At 44.1% G+C, this 15,911-nt stretch overlaps 1 protein-coding gene across 1 annotated transcript; it reads right to left on the bottom strand.

Moving 5' to 3' along the window:
• Positions 1 to 10,801: 10,801 nt before the first annotated feature.
• On the bottom strand, positions 10,802 to 15,741 carry CENPA (centromere protein A). The gene is made up of 5 exons (XM_006910304.3): positions 15,475 to 15,741; positions 13,480 to 13,589; positions 12,886 to 12,963; positions 12,418 to 12,568; positions 10,802 to 12,041 (listed from the first exon to the last, which is right to left on the bottom strand). The coding sequence occupies exons 1-4, from the start codon at positions 15,563 to 15,565 to the stop codon at positions 12,434 to 12,436; spliced, it is 414 nt and encodes a 137-aa protein (XP_006910366.1). The 5' UTR covers positions 15,566 to 15,741; the 3' UTR covers positions 10,802 to 12,041; positions 12,418 to 12,433.
• Positions 15,742 to 15,911: the final 170 nt, after the last annotated feature.

The following is a 15,911-nucleotide window of genomic DNA, read 5'->3' as shown; positions in this document are numbered from 1 at the left end:
TCAAGGGATGGTGAAGCCTGTGGAAAAGTTCTATAACTCAATTTACATTTGCTTCACCTTTTTTCCCACGTTTTAAATGCACACATAACTTAGCAAAAACAACAAATCTAAAAAAAGAGAATTATCATGCCTTCGTACCACCTCTATCCCCTCTCAAGCCTTTACCGTATATGTTATTTTACGTAGTTGTAATAACAGCTTAGGTACGGTTTAGCAATTTGCCTGTTTTCATTTAATGTCACTCCAAAGGCACCGCCATTGATATGGTGTTACAATGCAGCATTGAATCTTTACCTCTAACCCTGTTCCGGTTCCCCAGGGGAACCCCAATGCACTGCTGCAGAAGCCCCTCTATGCCGGGTCCGGGGAAGGGGTGAAGGAAGGAGTCCCCTGGCTGCGGCTGCACAGCCAAGGTCTGGAGAGATGGTTCTCTCTGCGGGATATTTTCAAACGAAATGGTTTTTCACTACCCTCAAGGGCCCCTCCTCCTGATCTCGGCAAAATCTACCTGGGTGCCAGGCCCGCAGAGCCTGCACAAGTGAGGTGGCCGTGGGCCACTTTTTCTGCTGTCCTCTGCTGTGGTCTTTCCTGGTGGGCATTTGGGGATGCACTTCTGGATTCCCTCCATTGAGTTTCCACGTTTCCTAAGAGGAAGGTTTACTTCTCTGCCGTCCTCCTACCTCCACTCAATCTTGAGCTTAATTAGGGAGACCCCAAATGAGCCTAGGGCCTACCCCACAGCACCCCAAACCCAGGGGATCTCTGGGTGTGGTTGTAAAATCTTGGGGGAAGTGGCTCGTTCTTCCCCTACTGCTCTAGGTTGGGGCACTGCCCTATGGATTACCCCAGGTGCTAGTCAAGCTCTGCGCTGACCCAGGGGGTTAGGCAAAATGGATTTAGCCTCCTGGAGGTACAGCAGAGCCCAGAGCCGGCTCACAGCAGCAGCTGCATCCCCGAACACGGTCGACGCTCCACTTCTTGCCTGAGGCGAGGGAGCCCTCTAGTGGCAGTAAACGTTTTCTGCAACATTTAGTAGACTTCATATTTGGACTTTTGCTTCTTTGCTTTCTTCAGCCGCCTTCCTCTGGTCAGAAAAGAGCTGTCCCCGAAGTCATCTGCCGACCTAGGACATTGATTAAAGTCTCACACAAATCTGAGGTTGTAAATGTCCCCAGTAGTTGATTTTAGCTTTGTCTGTTTATAATTTAAGCTCTCTCTCCTGAAAGTAGAACGAACACAGGGCTTGGAGTCATACATCCCTAAATTAGAATCCTTGAGCTACTTCGCAGATACTTGACCTTAAAGAGTTACTTAATTCATCTGAGCTTTAGCTCCCCCATAGAACGTGGGGATCGTAATACATTCTTTTAAACGTGCTTTGATAATTACATGAGGAAATGTGTATAAAGGGCATAGAATACTACCTGGCATATAGCATGCATTCAACAAATGTAGCTATTATTATTCACTTACTTAACAACAAATGGTTATTAACAATATGAGGGATATAAGAATATGACAATCCCATTACTACAGCCATGAAAGACTATATGTTGTAACTTTTATTATAAAGCTCCTATGACCAGTTTACATAAAGTGAAATAGGAATTCAGACAAGAGAGAAATCAGTTCTGAGCAGATCATAAGGGAATGGAGGAGTTGAATTTGAGTTTCATGTGGATATTGACTTGCTGGATGGTTCTAAGCAGGGGTCTGAGAATCGAGGAGTAAATGTGTGTTGGAGGGAAGCCGAAGGGTGTTTGGAAGACAGCTGAGGATCCACCATGGCTTGAAAGTCAAGTCCATGAATGGGGGTGGTGGGAAGAGAAAGGAGAGAGTAAAGTAGGTTGGTATTAGGGTCGGACTTCACGAGGTTCAAGGCTACTGGCTTATATGAGTAAACGTGTTTGCGGTTCCGCACTGCCTTAACAACAAACTTCCGAATAATGGCAAGTGAAGGTTCCCATAAAAGGGGAGGAAGGAAAGATTAGTAAGTGTTTTTAGAACATGTCATTTAATCCTTACCACTCCACGTAGCAGGCAGCATTGCTCATTTCTGCAGATGATGAGATGGGCCTTAGAGAGTTTGAGTGACTTGCCCTGAAAGTCACACTGCTATAAGTAGCAGAACCAGGGCTCCAAACCCCATCTGGCCAATGCAAAGCTGAGCCCTTCCTGCTCCAGCACGCCCGTCGCCACAAGTCCTCCAGAAGGCTGACAGACTGTGAGACCATGAATGACTCTCAAAGACAGCCTATGCCAAGTCTTTGGCACCCAGATGGTCCTTCCTCTGTGCACTTTCAACCTGTTCTTCCTTGAGGTGCCCTCTGAGGAGTTTGAAGTCTACCTAGGCATTTAAAAAATTGTGAGCCAGCAGTCAAACCTCTATATTCAGGTTGGTGCCACAGGGCAGGAGCCAACAAGGAGTCTGGAAGATCGGAGCGAGAGGGACGGTGGCAGAGCAGGGGAAGCGTTGGCTTCAGAATCAGGCTGTTGTGAGATAGAACCACACACAGACTGTGAGCCTCAGTTGCCTTGTCCGTAACCTGGGTTCACAGTACCCACTTCTCAAGGTCATTTTAAGGGTGGATGGCACAATGCCTGTAGCAGTAGACACCCTCACTGTATGGTAGTTATTATTACTTAGGAGATCGAGAAGGATGCTTGGTGAGCGGTTGCAGTAAAGAGTGAAGGTAGAAGTCTGCTTGTAGTCTCAGCAGTAAGGGGAAGCTAGTTAGAGAGATATGGCCATGTTTGTAGGTGAAGAGAAATGTTCCATGAAGATCAAGAAGCTGAATGCAGAGGGGACATAGACCTGTAGAAGGATGGAAGAAAGTGACTCCTGGGGAAAGGGAGAGGAGAAGAGAATGGAAACACAGGAGGAATTTACGGGTGTCTTGGGAAGGAGACAATAGCAAAAATGGCAATGCATGGAGGACACCTCCCAGAATGACACCTGCTGGAGTCCCAGAGCCTGCACTGGGAGAGCCAGGCCCTGCTCAGCACTGCACAGGGCTGCTCGCATTGCTCGCATTGTATTTGGGCACCCATCTGCTCCTTGGGATTCCGAGAGAGGGGCATTGGTGGCATGGTCAAGAGCTACTTGATTCAAAGGCTTTCCAGGATCTGGTCCCCACAAGTTCCTCCTGTGGGGAACTTGACACCAGGCCAGACATACCAATGTGCAGCAGTGTGATAGGGAAGTCCCCCCTTGGGGAAGGCACTAAGTTCCCTGGGCTCTCATTTACTCATCTGTAAAATGGGGTCAATCCCAACTGTCTGTCTACTTCCAGGAGTGCCACTGAGGATATGGGAAAAAGCCATATCCCCAAAGAATTATAAAATGTCAGAGATGATGACTGATGCCTAATATAGCTTATAGGTGAAATGGGGTTTTCCCCATTGGCTTCTTTCTCAGAAAAATTTAGAGGAAATTATTTTGTGCTTTGATCTTGGCAGAAAAGCATCGAATAAATTCAAGATGTCACGGTCCATTAGTTCCCCTGCTTTGCAACTGAGGATGACCAATTTTGTTCAAAGCTGGTGACAACCTTTCAGTTGCTTGAAACCCCTGAGTTCCACCGAGTCCTAGCCCCCAAGGCTGTTGCTCTCTGAACCATTCTCACGTAACCATCCCGAAACAGGGCCCGGGGCGATCGGAGGGCCATCACCATTTATGTGACTGTGCTCCTTGCTTGGTACCAGGGTGTCCATTCCTGGCAGTCATTCATGTGACTTGGATCTGCAGACTGTTCAAGCCCAGACTCTGCCACATGGCTACTCAGCATCTCTGAAGGCATTGCCACGGTCGGAAAACCATACTAATAGCAGCTACCATTTATGGGGTGCCAGGCACTTTCCTAGCGTCATCAAGTCCAATCCTCACAGTACCCCGGTGAAGACATTCTCTCCTCCTCATCTGCCAGACGCTGGGGCTTGCCTGGGTCACTGAGCTACAGTCAGAGTCGGGGTTCAAACTTGAGGGCGCAACTTAAAGAAAGGTCTAGGTTCCTTTCTACTCTGTTATGTTATTACCGAATATGGAAGATGGGGGTCCTAATACCCACACGACAGAGTTATCTGGAGGATAGGTGAGTATCAGTCCCCATGAAAGCCCTTGGAACGCAGAAGATTCTTTATCAAGGTGTTCTGTCTTTTTCTTTCTACGGTTGTTTTCTCATTCAAATGCCTGCACAGATGTTGCCAGTGTAATAATGATCTAATCGGATTTATTTTCCTTCGGGTTTCCTCCTGGGCCCGTGGCCTGCTGTCCTTGCCATCTTGGAAGTTGGAGGTGAGCAGTGGGGTTGTAGATATCTTTTTCCACTGGGTGTCAACAGTGAGTGGTAAGAACAGATAAGAATAAGATTTAGCCATGTCCCGTGTCCATTTGCTCCCAGAGCCCTGGTCAGAGGAGACACACACACACACACACACACACGTGCACACATACGCGCACGCACGCATGCACGCTCACGTGCTCCCTCGACTCACTCTCAGCCGCCTTCCCTGGGCAGTGCTGGGCCCCCCTGCTTCTCACCAGCACTGGGCACATCACCGCTCACCACCGCTGATGCTGCCACCAACTGCACACAAGCCACAAGCACACCAAAGAAAGAGTCAGATCCTGGAAGCCTGTTGTCCTAAAGAATGTGAGAACAGCAAAGCCTTTGCTCCTGAGTCAGAAAGTAGGGAGCTGAGGTCTTCCCTTGAGATAGGCACTGAGCCTGCAGGAGTTTGCAGGGAGGGAGGGAGGAGCGACCCAGGCCTGGCTCCCTTGAGAGTGACATGCATTATGGGAAGCAGGTTTTCTTGAGAGAAGACTGTAATTTTTCTTTCTGCTTCTTTTAGAATTTGTACTCTACTGATCACTTCTGCATCCATGACAGTCCTGGGTAAAATTTAAGGTTTCTGCCCTTTCCTGATAGGATTGCCTTTCTGTGTTAGTTCATCTGTCTTGATGGCTCCACAGAATTAGCCCTACATCTGTGGGCCCACGTGTCTTTCCTTCCCAACGGGGAGTCTGAGGGGCCACACCCAGGCTTCAGTCAAGGGTCTACAGTGCAGTCTCCGTGAGCTGGTTTATGGCCCAGCCAGACAGCATTAGTGGCTGAGTGGACTCTGGCGGGAGAGCGTGGGTGATGTGGTAGGACAGGACCCCTTTCCTGGGGGAGGGTGCTAATGCAACTGCAGGCTTCCCTTTGATGCCCAGTCTGCTTTCGTTGTCGATTGGTGATAGCATTTCTCTTTCATGCTATGATCTAGGACGCTTTGCATATGTGTGTTTTTTTGTTTTTGTTTTTTTTTTGTAATGGATGTCTTGCTTGACCATAGAAGCAAGAAATAAGTATTGTTATCTACATGCACCTCTCCAGTACCTTCTTGGTACTTTGGGTTCTAGATGTTACAGTTTAGAAATAAGTCTGCCTAATTCAAACCTCTTAGGCTTTGGAGAAGTTTCCAGAGGCCGACAGATGCACAGATAAGTGGTACCTCAAAATCTCTAACGTCTATAGTATAATACAGGTCCAGCCACAATTCATTCACCCACTCACTCGTTTATTTATTCATTCAACAAGTAGTCAGTCATCCTAAGCTGAGAACTGGGCTAGGAATTGAGAACATGGAGACAAGGAGCTCAGAGTCCAGCAGGGTTGCTTACTAGCCAGCTGTGACTGATGAAAGCTCTTTCTTCCATCTAGGGCTGTTTTTTCATTTTTAATAGTAAGGCTGTGCTGGATGGCCGCTAAGGTCCAATTATTAAGATACTAAAATTCTGCATTTACTGAATTTACTCTCTGGAGCACAGTTGTTACCTAGTTTTTTTTGGTGACTAGAGTGGCAAATGTGGTCTCTTTGTACTGTAACTGTGACTTTCTCCACCTTCGGACCATGAAAGGGGGGGTGCTAGGCCTGCTTCCCTGAGTCTTCACTCCACAGCTGTAGACAGCTGACAACTGGTGTTCTCCCAGTGGAGCCAGGACGCATCTCATTTGTCAGCAGCAGCCAGGCTCCCTTCCTGGGTCTCCTCAGGTGCATGGCACCTTCTGTAGACTCCTGATTCGTGTCTACCATACAAAGTGTTTGGCTCATGGATATTAAAAAATATTTGTTATTTGTAGCAATACACATAAATTTCCTATCTTAACCATCTTACGTGTATAGTTGTGGTATTAAGTGCATTCATATAGTTGTGCAACCATTACCGCCATCCATCTCCTGGGTCTCCTCAGGTGCATGGCACCTTCTGTAGACTCCTGATTCGTGTCTACCATACAAAGTGTTTGGCTCATGGATATTAAAAAATATTTGTTATTTGTAGCAATACACATAAATTTCCTATCTTAACCATCTTACGTGTATAGTTGTGGTATTAAGTGCATTCATATAGTTGTGCAACCATTACCGCCATCCATCTCCAGAACTATTCACCTTGGAAACTCTAGACCTATTAAACAGTAACTCCCTATTCTCCTCTCCTCCAGTCCCTGGCAATCACCATTCTACTTTCTGTCTCTATTATTTGGACTGCTCTAGGTGTCTCATGTAAGTGGAATCATAAAGTATTTGCCTTATTCTGACTGGCTTATTTTATTTAGCATATTATCCTTAAGGTTCATGTTGTTGCATGCCAATTTCCTTCCTTTTTAAGGCTAATATTCCATTGCATGTGTATACCATTTTGCTTATCTATTCATCCACTGGTAAGTGGACACGAGTTGCTTTCATGGTTTAGCTACTGTGAATTATGCTGCAACAAATGTGGGTGTACAAATATCTCTTTGAGACGTTGCTTTTTATCCTTTTGGGTATGTATCCAGAAGTGGAATTGCTGGACCACATGGTAAATCTATTTTTAACTTTTTTAGGAATCACCATACTGTTTTCCACAGCAGCTGCACCATTTTACATTCCCACCAATGGTGCACAGGGTTCCAATTTCTCGATATCCTGCCAGCACTTATTTCTTCTTTTTAAAATAGTAGGTATCGCAATGGATGTGAGGTAGTCTCTCACTGTGTTTTGATTTGCATTTCCCTAATGATCAGTGATGCTGAGCATCTTCTCATAGGCTTATTGGCCATTTGTATATCTTCTTTGAAGAATGTTTATTCAAGTCCTTTGCCTATTTTTGAATCAAGTTGTTTGTTTAATTGTTGTTTTCATTCTCTGTATATTCTAATATTGATTCCTTATCATATATGATGTGCAAATATTTTCTTTCCATGGCTTGACTTTTCACTCTGTTGATAGTAACCTTTGATGCAAAAAATTCTTAATTTTCATGAAGTCCAATTTGTCTATTTTTTCTTTTGTTGCCTGTGTCTTTGGTGTCAGATTCAAGAAATCACTGCCAAATCCAATGTTGTGAAGCTTTTGCTCTGTGTTTTCTTCTAAGAGTTTTATAATTATTACTCTTATCTTTAGGTCTGTGGTCTGTTTTGAGCTTATTTTTCTATACGGTGTTTGGTAAGGATCCAACTTCATTCTTTTGCATGGGGATATACAGTTTTCCCAGCAACGTTTTTGAAAGGACTGTCTTTTCCCCCATTAAATGGTCCTGGCACTCTTGTTGAAAATCATTTGACCATATTTGCAAGAGTTTATTGATGGGCTCTGTATTCGGTTTTATTCCAGTGGTTGGTCTGTCTTTATACTAGTAGTCATTTGAACCACTCTCTTACTGAAGACAACTAAAAAAGTTGGACAACTTTTTTTTTCCTTAAAAGCATTAAACTACTAACAAGATAGTAATTATTTATTAGTAATTACTCATCAAAGATCGAAGAGAGGACAGAAGTCTAGAGATGAGCTTAACAGCCAATTAGGTCCAACACACTCATGGGGATGTTTGCCAGTCCTAACAAAGTAGCTGAGAAATGAGCTATGCTTTTGGCAGCCTTGTGGGATTAGTGAGACAAAGGTTTAAAGATAGGCTCTCCAAGGTGAGCAAGATAAGCTGACGTTGGAGGGCTAGTTGTAACTTAGGAATAAGGTGAATGAGAAGAAATTCAGACCTGATACAGACTGCACCTTGACTATGAATCATCTGGGTGGCTCAGAAAATCTCAAGCTCTGAAATTGAATTAAAGTGGTTCTGAATGGTTAGTGCCTCCAGGTATCTGTTAGAAAAAAAATCCTTTTTAGAGGATTTAGGCCTCAAACTATTTCCTTATATGGATCTATCAGACATACTATCAAATATAATATCAAGCACCAAAGAGGAAAAAGCATTATGAGAATCGACAGAAACCACAAATAGAAACAGATCCATATGGACTCTAAATATCAGAGTTATCAGATAGTCTGTAAAGTGACTGTGCTTACTATGTTAAAGGATATAAAAGCTAAACTTAACATTTTCAGTAGGGAACAGGAAACTATGAAAAGTGACATGACAATTTTAAAAAGAATCAAATAGAAATTCTAGAACTAAAAAACACAATAATTGAAATGAAGATAATGGTCCAGTCTGAAAGTAGATTAGACAATGAAAAAACAAAAACAAAAAATAAAAATAAAAAAAAACTAAGAAAAAGAAAAGAAACCTAAACAAAAACAAAAAAAATAGATTAGACATAGTTGAAAGAAAATAAATTAATTACAAGTTGGGCAGAAGAAATAATTAGGTATACAGCACTGATGGACAAAAAAATGGAAAACAGAAGAGAGAAAGAAACACTGACGTTACAGTGAAAAGGCCTGGCGAACAGATAATTACCAACCCAAAAAGAGAGGAGGGAGAAAGGAAGAAGCAATATTTGAAGAGATAATAGTCAAGAATTTTCCAAAATTGATGGAGCGACATCAATTCCTATCCAAGAAGCCCAATGCATACTAAGCAAGATAAAGAAATCCACTTAGACACATAATAGTATTGCAAAAACACTGAAAACAAAACAAAATCTCTTACAAAGAGAGCCAGAGACATAACATTAGCTTCAAAGGATCAATTGTTGTACAGCTGACTTCTCGACAGCAAAAACAGAACCCAGGAAACAGTGGAATCAACTATTTCATGTGAAGAAAGAAAATAACTGCCAATCTACAATTCTATACATAGTAAGAAACTCAACATAAATTCACAAGGATGGGGAGGATAGAACAGTTACAAAGTTCTGAAAGTCAAGGCAGATGGACAAGTTGAAACTGACTTCACAGACTCAAGAGTGGAATTCTAAGCTAGTAATTGAGAAAGTTGAGAACCACTACAATCTACCTGTCAGAATCTTCACTGTCACAGGAACTGACAGTGCCAAGTACTTCCGCAACTGGGTACCAATAAGGCTGTCAAAAATAAAAGGGATTGGTTGAAAGCTATTTAGGAAACAAATCCCTAGGTGCTTCTCTCCTGCCACTCAGTCACTGGGTGACTCTATCCCTCATCCCAGGCAGAAGTGTGGAGGATTATTTTCCAGAGAAGAGAAAATCAAGGGCCTCTGGTCTTGGGGAGGACAAAGCTAGGCAGATGAAGGAAGCTTATGCCTACAGAATTTTGAATATGGATACACTCAGCTCTCCTCCATTCAGCTCCTAGACCCAGCTAGGCCTTTACCCTCCAAGCAGGAGGTTAAACGACTCTCTTCTGGAGCATTTGGCCTAAGAGAACAGGGGCTCTTTAACAAAAGACGGAACTGACTATTCTACAGTGAAGCTCCAAGTCAACAAGTCCCATGGACATGCTCACAACTTCCCATTAGCTTATCTGTCTCCCATTCTTAAACATAAGAAGAATTAAACATTAAAGGAAAACCTCATACATGAGAGACCAGAACAGGAAAAATAAATCAAACCGGAGAAAACAGAGATTAGCAGCAAAAAACCCCCCAAAACCAGTAATAAAAAATTATAATACTCTCAAAATGGCATTACACCCATGAAACAAGATTGGGATGTGTGCAGATTACGTTTCTATACACTCTAAGCTCCATCTGCACCCTTTTGAGTTCTCAGTAACGCAAAGGGGTTAGAAGGCAGCCAGTTACGTTCCCAGACTCCCTTGCAGCTGCTCTGGTTACGTTCTGCCAGTGGAAAATGCCAGTGGGGTCTGGAAGGTGGGCGGAAAACGGAAATGTCTGTCTTTATGGCTTGGTAGCGACTTTGGCAGCACCAGCAGCAGTAGATGAAAGGGCTTCCTTGGTGCTGGTGCTGGTTTCAGCAGCACTAGTCGCAGTGGGGGGTCCTCTCTTGAGTTTCTGCTCAGTAACGAGTGCGGCTCTAACGCAGCGCTGGCAGGGGCGGTGCTTCCGGAGCGGCAGTGAGCGTGGGCTTCCGGCACTGGCAGCCTCCTGATCCTTGGGTAGCATCCTCTCTTCCCCTTCGTTCTTCCAGCCATCTCGACATTATTGTAATCAAATCCCTTCCATTAAATTTCCTTTGCTTGAAATATCTAGATTTTTTTTTTTAAGTAAACATTGACCGATTGGGATACTATATAAAAAAAGAAACGTTCAAAAAATAAGAGAATTCTTAGATATTAAAAATGTGAAAGCAGAAATAAGAATGGAAAGGTTAGAAGATGGTGATGGAATCACCCAGAAAGTAGAGAAAAACAAAAACTCCAATAATACAAGTGCTCAAAATTTACAGTGACTTGTAACAATATTATGTAAACCGTCATGATGTGAAATACGTGTTCTCATGCCATTGTATGAATATCATGAGGTGCTAAGAGCACACATCTCCTGCCGGACATTTGAATGTGACACGTGTACATATGCTGTAGTGGTGTCCTGGTTAGTACAATTTTAAGAGAGCAGAGAAGTGTCAATTTAAAGAAAACCAGAGGAAGACCATAATCTTCTAATTAATAACACTGAAAGGAACTTTATATTTATAGGTAGATAAGCTTTTATCTGAATGTCTACAAAAATATGAGTTGAGGTCACATAAGGTTTTTCCAAAGGATTAAAATGTATTAAACAATAGAATCTGGTCCTTCCCTTTAGTTTGTCTCTGAATTCAGTTGATTGACATCATTATTAGTAGTCCACTGGTGCTAATCATTTTTGCCACACACAAAATCTGAAAATCTTCAAGTGGCACGTCCTGCTTGTCTGGAAATCTCCTAAAGTGCTTTCAGTTACAACAGAAGGGCAAGGTTTTTATCTGCTCGTGCTCTACTCCAGTGGAGGCAAAAACACGTTCCTCCATTCTCTTGTTTAAGTTTTAGCTGTTTGCAAACAGTATACAAATGAAGACTTAATGTTAACACAAAATATACATGTATGCTCTAACAGTAACTGCTTTACAGTTTTTTCGCTAAAGAATTACTTTTATTTTTATTATCTGTCCATAAAGAAGTTATAAGAAATATCCATAAAAACATTGAAAATGCACTTTAACATCTTGGAATGAAAAATTCTAAAGTATAAACTGTGATATATCTGTGATTTGCAAATAATAAAATTCTACAAGTTAGAATTTCTGAATGATTTTGATAGAAATTTACTAGGAAAAACAAGAACATCAAACCTCAAAGATTTTTAACTTTAACCCCAACTGAGCTTTTGAAAAGCTATAATTTGTTGACAGGCACATTCCACATAAACACTTGCTGCTGCCGCTATGATAAGATTAATCCGAAGGGCAAAGATTTATATGCTAGATGTGTCAGGTTCTTCCATGCAACTTACTAAAGTGGTCTTTTTTTTTTTTCCCTTATATTTTAAATAGAAGTAAAAATACATGTGGTAAAAAATTTAAATGGTACAAAAAGATCTTAAATTATTAACAAATATCCTTTTCTGCCATAACACAGCAAATCTGATGTCTTCAAAATCACTAAGCAGTCATATAAATAATTTACAAACTGAAGTCAACCTTGGAGTCTATCTGAAAACAGTTCTCAGGCCTCTGGAACCATGTTGATTTTCTTATATGTTACGGCTGTCGTAGAGGAAGTCATGCAGTCTGCTCCTTCTTAAAAGAACCAATTACAAAAGCAACATGCACACTCCGCTCATGCACAGCTGGTCCAGGCAGCACCTCGGACTCCATGGATCTGGTCCCAGCTCTGGACAGAGTCCCTGGTGTCGTCCCTGAAATTAAGGAATAATATTTACTAACAAGGCATTTTCAAAAGTAAGAAAACTTTCTCTTAATCAAAATGAAGTTGTCTGGTCCTTGTAAAATGGACAGGCTTTTAACTCTGACAGAGATTTGGGTCGTCTGGTCATTACTTAATAGAAAAATATCTAACATTGTACAAAAGGGCATGAGCCATAGAGTCCCAAATATTCAAGATAAAAACAGGTCAAACCTTTCTCGAGAACTAAGGGAAAGCAAGATGACAAGGAACTAAGGATGGAGAAGGTAAATTCCTTCAGAGAAACTCCCACTCACCCAGCGATGAGAAGCTGGGTGCTCTCTCCGCTCCACCCCCGACCCCCACTCTGGAGAGCAGGAAAGGCTTACAAGGACAGGTGGCGGCTCAGCCGAGCCCTTCCTGAATGCCTCGGATCCTCCTGGCCAGCTGCACATCCTTCGGGAAGAGAGTAACACGGCCGGCATGTAGGGAGAGGAGATAGGCATCCTCAAAGAGATGAATTAGAAATGCTTCTGCCGCCTGGGGACAGAAAGAGGAGTAGAAAAGACTCACACAGGCGAGGGGGCACTGGCTGCTTTTCCCATGGGGACCTGCTAAACTTAGTCCCTGAGGGCTCAAATGACTATAGAAAAGACTCTTCACCGAATGAGACTAAACTGCCTGGGAATTCTGCTCTCACCAAACGAGATCCAGTCTCCAAACCCCGGGTGTTCTTGTGGCTCTTTTCAAGGAGGCAAGATTCAGCAGGTGACAATCACAGCCAGCCCTGCAGAATCCCAGAACACCTTTCTCCCATATTCACCCCTCACCCAACTGTATCTTGGCCCCCTTCTTACCTCTTGTAGGGCCAACAGGGCCTGGGCTTGCCAATTGAAGTCCACACCACGAGTGAATTTAACACATATTTCTCTTGCCTGTGAAGGAATAGAGATGGGGAGCAAGGGAGAAGGGGTATGGGGAGGAGGAGGAGTAGAGAAGAGAGACTCAAGAGACGTTAGACTCTCTCCATGAATCTCCATGAACCTTCATTTCCATTATACCTTCCTGACCTTAATCTTAGGCCCTGAATAACAGGAAGCGTTAACTCCTGGGAGCTTAGCAATTGGCATGTGTCTTACTGGTGGTGGGGAGAGCAGGAGAGATCTCCCAGGGGAGGACAGGGATGAAAGGGTGGATGGATGAGAGGGTTCCTATTTACATAGTCAAAGAACACAGTTTCAAAGGTGATGGGGGTAGAAATTAATTCCATAAAGAATTAGAAGGTACCCTTGGCAGGTTCATATTTTCAGAAGACAAAGAGTCCCCTACCAGGTTAGAGAAGAGGTCCCTTGGCCATCTGGCAAGACATTAAAGGGCCCCTAATACCTGGGAAGGGAAATTTAAAGAAAGGAGGCAGCATGGGGGTTGGCGGAAAGCTCCCTAGAGCTCACCAGGCGGCCGAAGGGGTTCTTCCTTAACAATAAGTGTGTGCTCTTCTGAAGATTTCGGATCTCCCTCAGAACCAGGTGTCTCCGGCGACCAGATCGACGGGAGGGAGTGCCTGAGCAAAAGAGTTGGGTCATAAAGATGAGGTGCAATGACAAATAGGTGGTCCCTTGCAGCTTGGCTGTCAGACCATGAAATTGCTAGACTGTAATACAAGAAAACAGTGTCCAGAAGACTGGTGACATTTAGGAGAAAGAGGGGTCCCCCCAGGCAAGCTACTAGCAGCTGCCTCCCTCCTCACCACCAGTCTGCAATCCAGTCATGGAGGCTCCTTTAATAAACAGACATAGCAGTCACAAAACCCAACTAAAGGCCACCAAACAACTTAAGAAAGTCAACACCATGAAAGGAAAGAACCAGACTCAACAAACGAAATAACCAATACCACCCCCGCCCTTTTTCTTTAGATCAGAAAGAGCAGAGCACATTTGCAGAATGCTACTGAAAAGAGTTAATTCGAAGTGCAGGTTTACAGCATAACAGAAAGCTCCTAGGAGGGTGAAAGAATATGACCCAGAAGGAGGAGGAGTGGCTTCTGACAGGCAGGGGACACCTAGGTTCTCTGTTGTAAGATGATAAGGGGAATCCGGTCTGGAGGCTTCTATTTTCTCAGAGAAGCATGAAGCAAGGCCATCATCAGCTAAGAGTGAGTTGGGGGACTGGAGTTGTAGGAATTTGGAGAGGGTGAAACAGGCATTGAATAGTCATTGGGAGAACAGAAAAGCAGGATGCTGGACAAGTGCAGCAGGACCGCCAGGCAGTGTCAGTGGCCACTGGAGATTTAATTTAACCAGGAATAGAGGGATGCTTCCACATCGAAAAGCGATTGCAAATATTGCACTTAACAATATTCCTGTTAAGATTACAAATAAAACAAAAATGGCCAAAACACTGCTTTTATTTCAGTACTAGTCTCAGGGCCTCACTAATACAATAAGAAATAAAATGTATAAAAATGAAAAAGGAAGACACAAAGTCTTTATTTGCAGACAGTACAATAGCTTACTTAAAATTTCAATTACGCAACTAAGACTATTAAGGATTAACAAGAGAATTCAGCAAGTTGGTTGGCTGCAAAGGTTATTTATGTTTAAGAAAGAAAAAAAAATCTCATTCACAAGAGCAACAACTGCAAATAACCCATAATATACTTTTCCACCCTGCTCTTTGCTATGTAGCAGAAGACAAGTAAAGCAGTTGTTGCCACAATGTACAGTTGGTGCATCTCTCATCCACCGGACCACAAACAGAAACTGAGGACCACAGCCCAGTCTTCCTTCTGGGTACACGTTTCCAGAAGAGAACGGGTGAGACACTGCTTGAATTAAGAGCACTGGTTAAGCTCCAACACAGCCACGCCCGGAAGAAAAAACAGAACAAACCTGAAAGGGCACCTTCTAAAAGTAGAAGTTATTCGAAATCGTCACAAAAAGCAGCCAATAATTTTGCAAGTTAAAAAACCATAAACGCCGACTTTTAGAAATCTTGTGTCTGCCGGAACAAACTGTGTGACCTTGTTCAAGTTACCTGGACTGTCTGTGTCTCAGTTTTCTCATCTGTAAAATGGGCACAATATAAACCTGAGCTAATTCAAGTAAAGTGTTTAACACAATGCCTAGTTAGGGGGTAAGCACTGAATAAATGCTAGTAACATCAAGAAGAAGACTTAGTATTAGGAGCCAGGTTGTCTGACCCAGTCGACCTTTTCGGAACTGCCTTTTCCAGTCCCTCGCGGGGCTGGGAACTTGGGCCCTTTCCCGAGCAGATGCTGGAAAGCCCGCGGACGCACCAGGAGCCTGGAGATCGGGATCGATCCCAGACTCAGCAAGCGAGCCTCGGTTTTCTCGTCTGTGAAGTGGGCACGCGGACCCGGCAGTGCCTAGCTCACAGACAGGCTTCAGGCGGGTCGTCTCGGAGGGAAAGGGGACATGGCTGGTTACCTGGGGCGCCACGCCGGCGGGGGCCGGGGGCCGGGCTCGCGGGTCGCCTCCTCGGGGCACCGGACTTGCGGCTCCGGCGGGGCGGGTCCATGGCGGGCGCGGAGGGTCTCGGCCCCGCGGTGCCTTGTCCGCCTTCAGGGTTGGAGGGGTAAAGGCTGTCGTCCCGGGAAGGCTCAGGAGCGTCCCCGCCGCGTGCGCCTCCGGCACCCCCTTGAGTTCAAAAGGCCCGCTTAGCGGATTCACTGCCGGCGTTTTTTAAAACCCGGATCCTGCGACTCCCAGTGGCTGCCTCTGGAGCAGAGCGACCGCGGGGAAGACCAATGAGAGCACAGACCGAAAGGCCGACGGCGGCGGTGATAGGAGGACGATGCGGGGCCATGGCAGATCGACGGTGAAAACCAACCAATGGACACTTGGAGAAGTAAAAAGAGGCGGGA

This window comes from Pteropus alecto, unplaced genomic scaffold, assembly GCF_000325575.1.
Source record: "Pteropus alecto unplaced genomic scaffold, ASM32557v1 scaffold61, whole genome shotgun sequence".
Classification (NCBI taxonomy): domain Eukaryota; kingdom Metazoa; phylum Chordata; class Mammalia; order Chiroptera; family Pteropodidae; genus Pteropus; species Pteropus alecto.
Note: the sequence above shows the minus strand (reverse complement) of the source record. Positions and strands in the feature narration are given on the sequence as shown.

Excerpts from the sequence above, each read along its gene's own strand:
- CENPA (XM_006910304.3), bottom strand. The coding sequence starts at position 15,565 with ATGGACCCGCCCCGCCGGAGCCGCAAGTCCGGTGCCCCGAGGAGGCGA. Across the intron at positions 12,964-13,479 it reads AGAACCCCTTCGGCCGCCTG|GCAAGAGAAATATGTGTTAA; the intron begins GTGAGCTCTAGG and ends ATTCCTTCACAG. Across the intron at positions 12,569-12,885 it reads CCCTGTTGGCCCTACAAGAG|GCGGCAGAAGCATTTCTAAT; the intron begins GTAAGAAGGGGG and ends TTCTGTCCCCAG.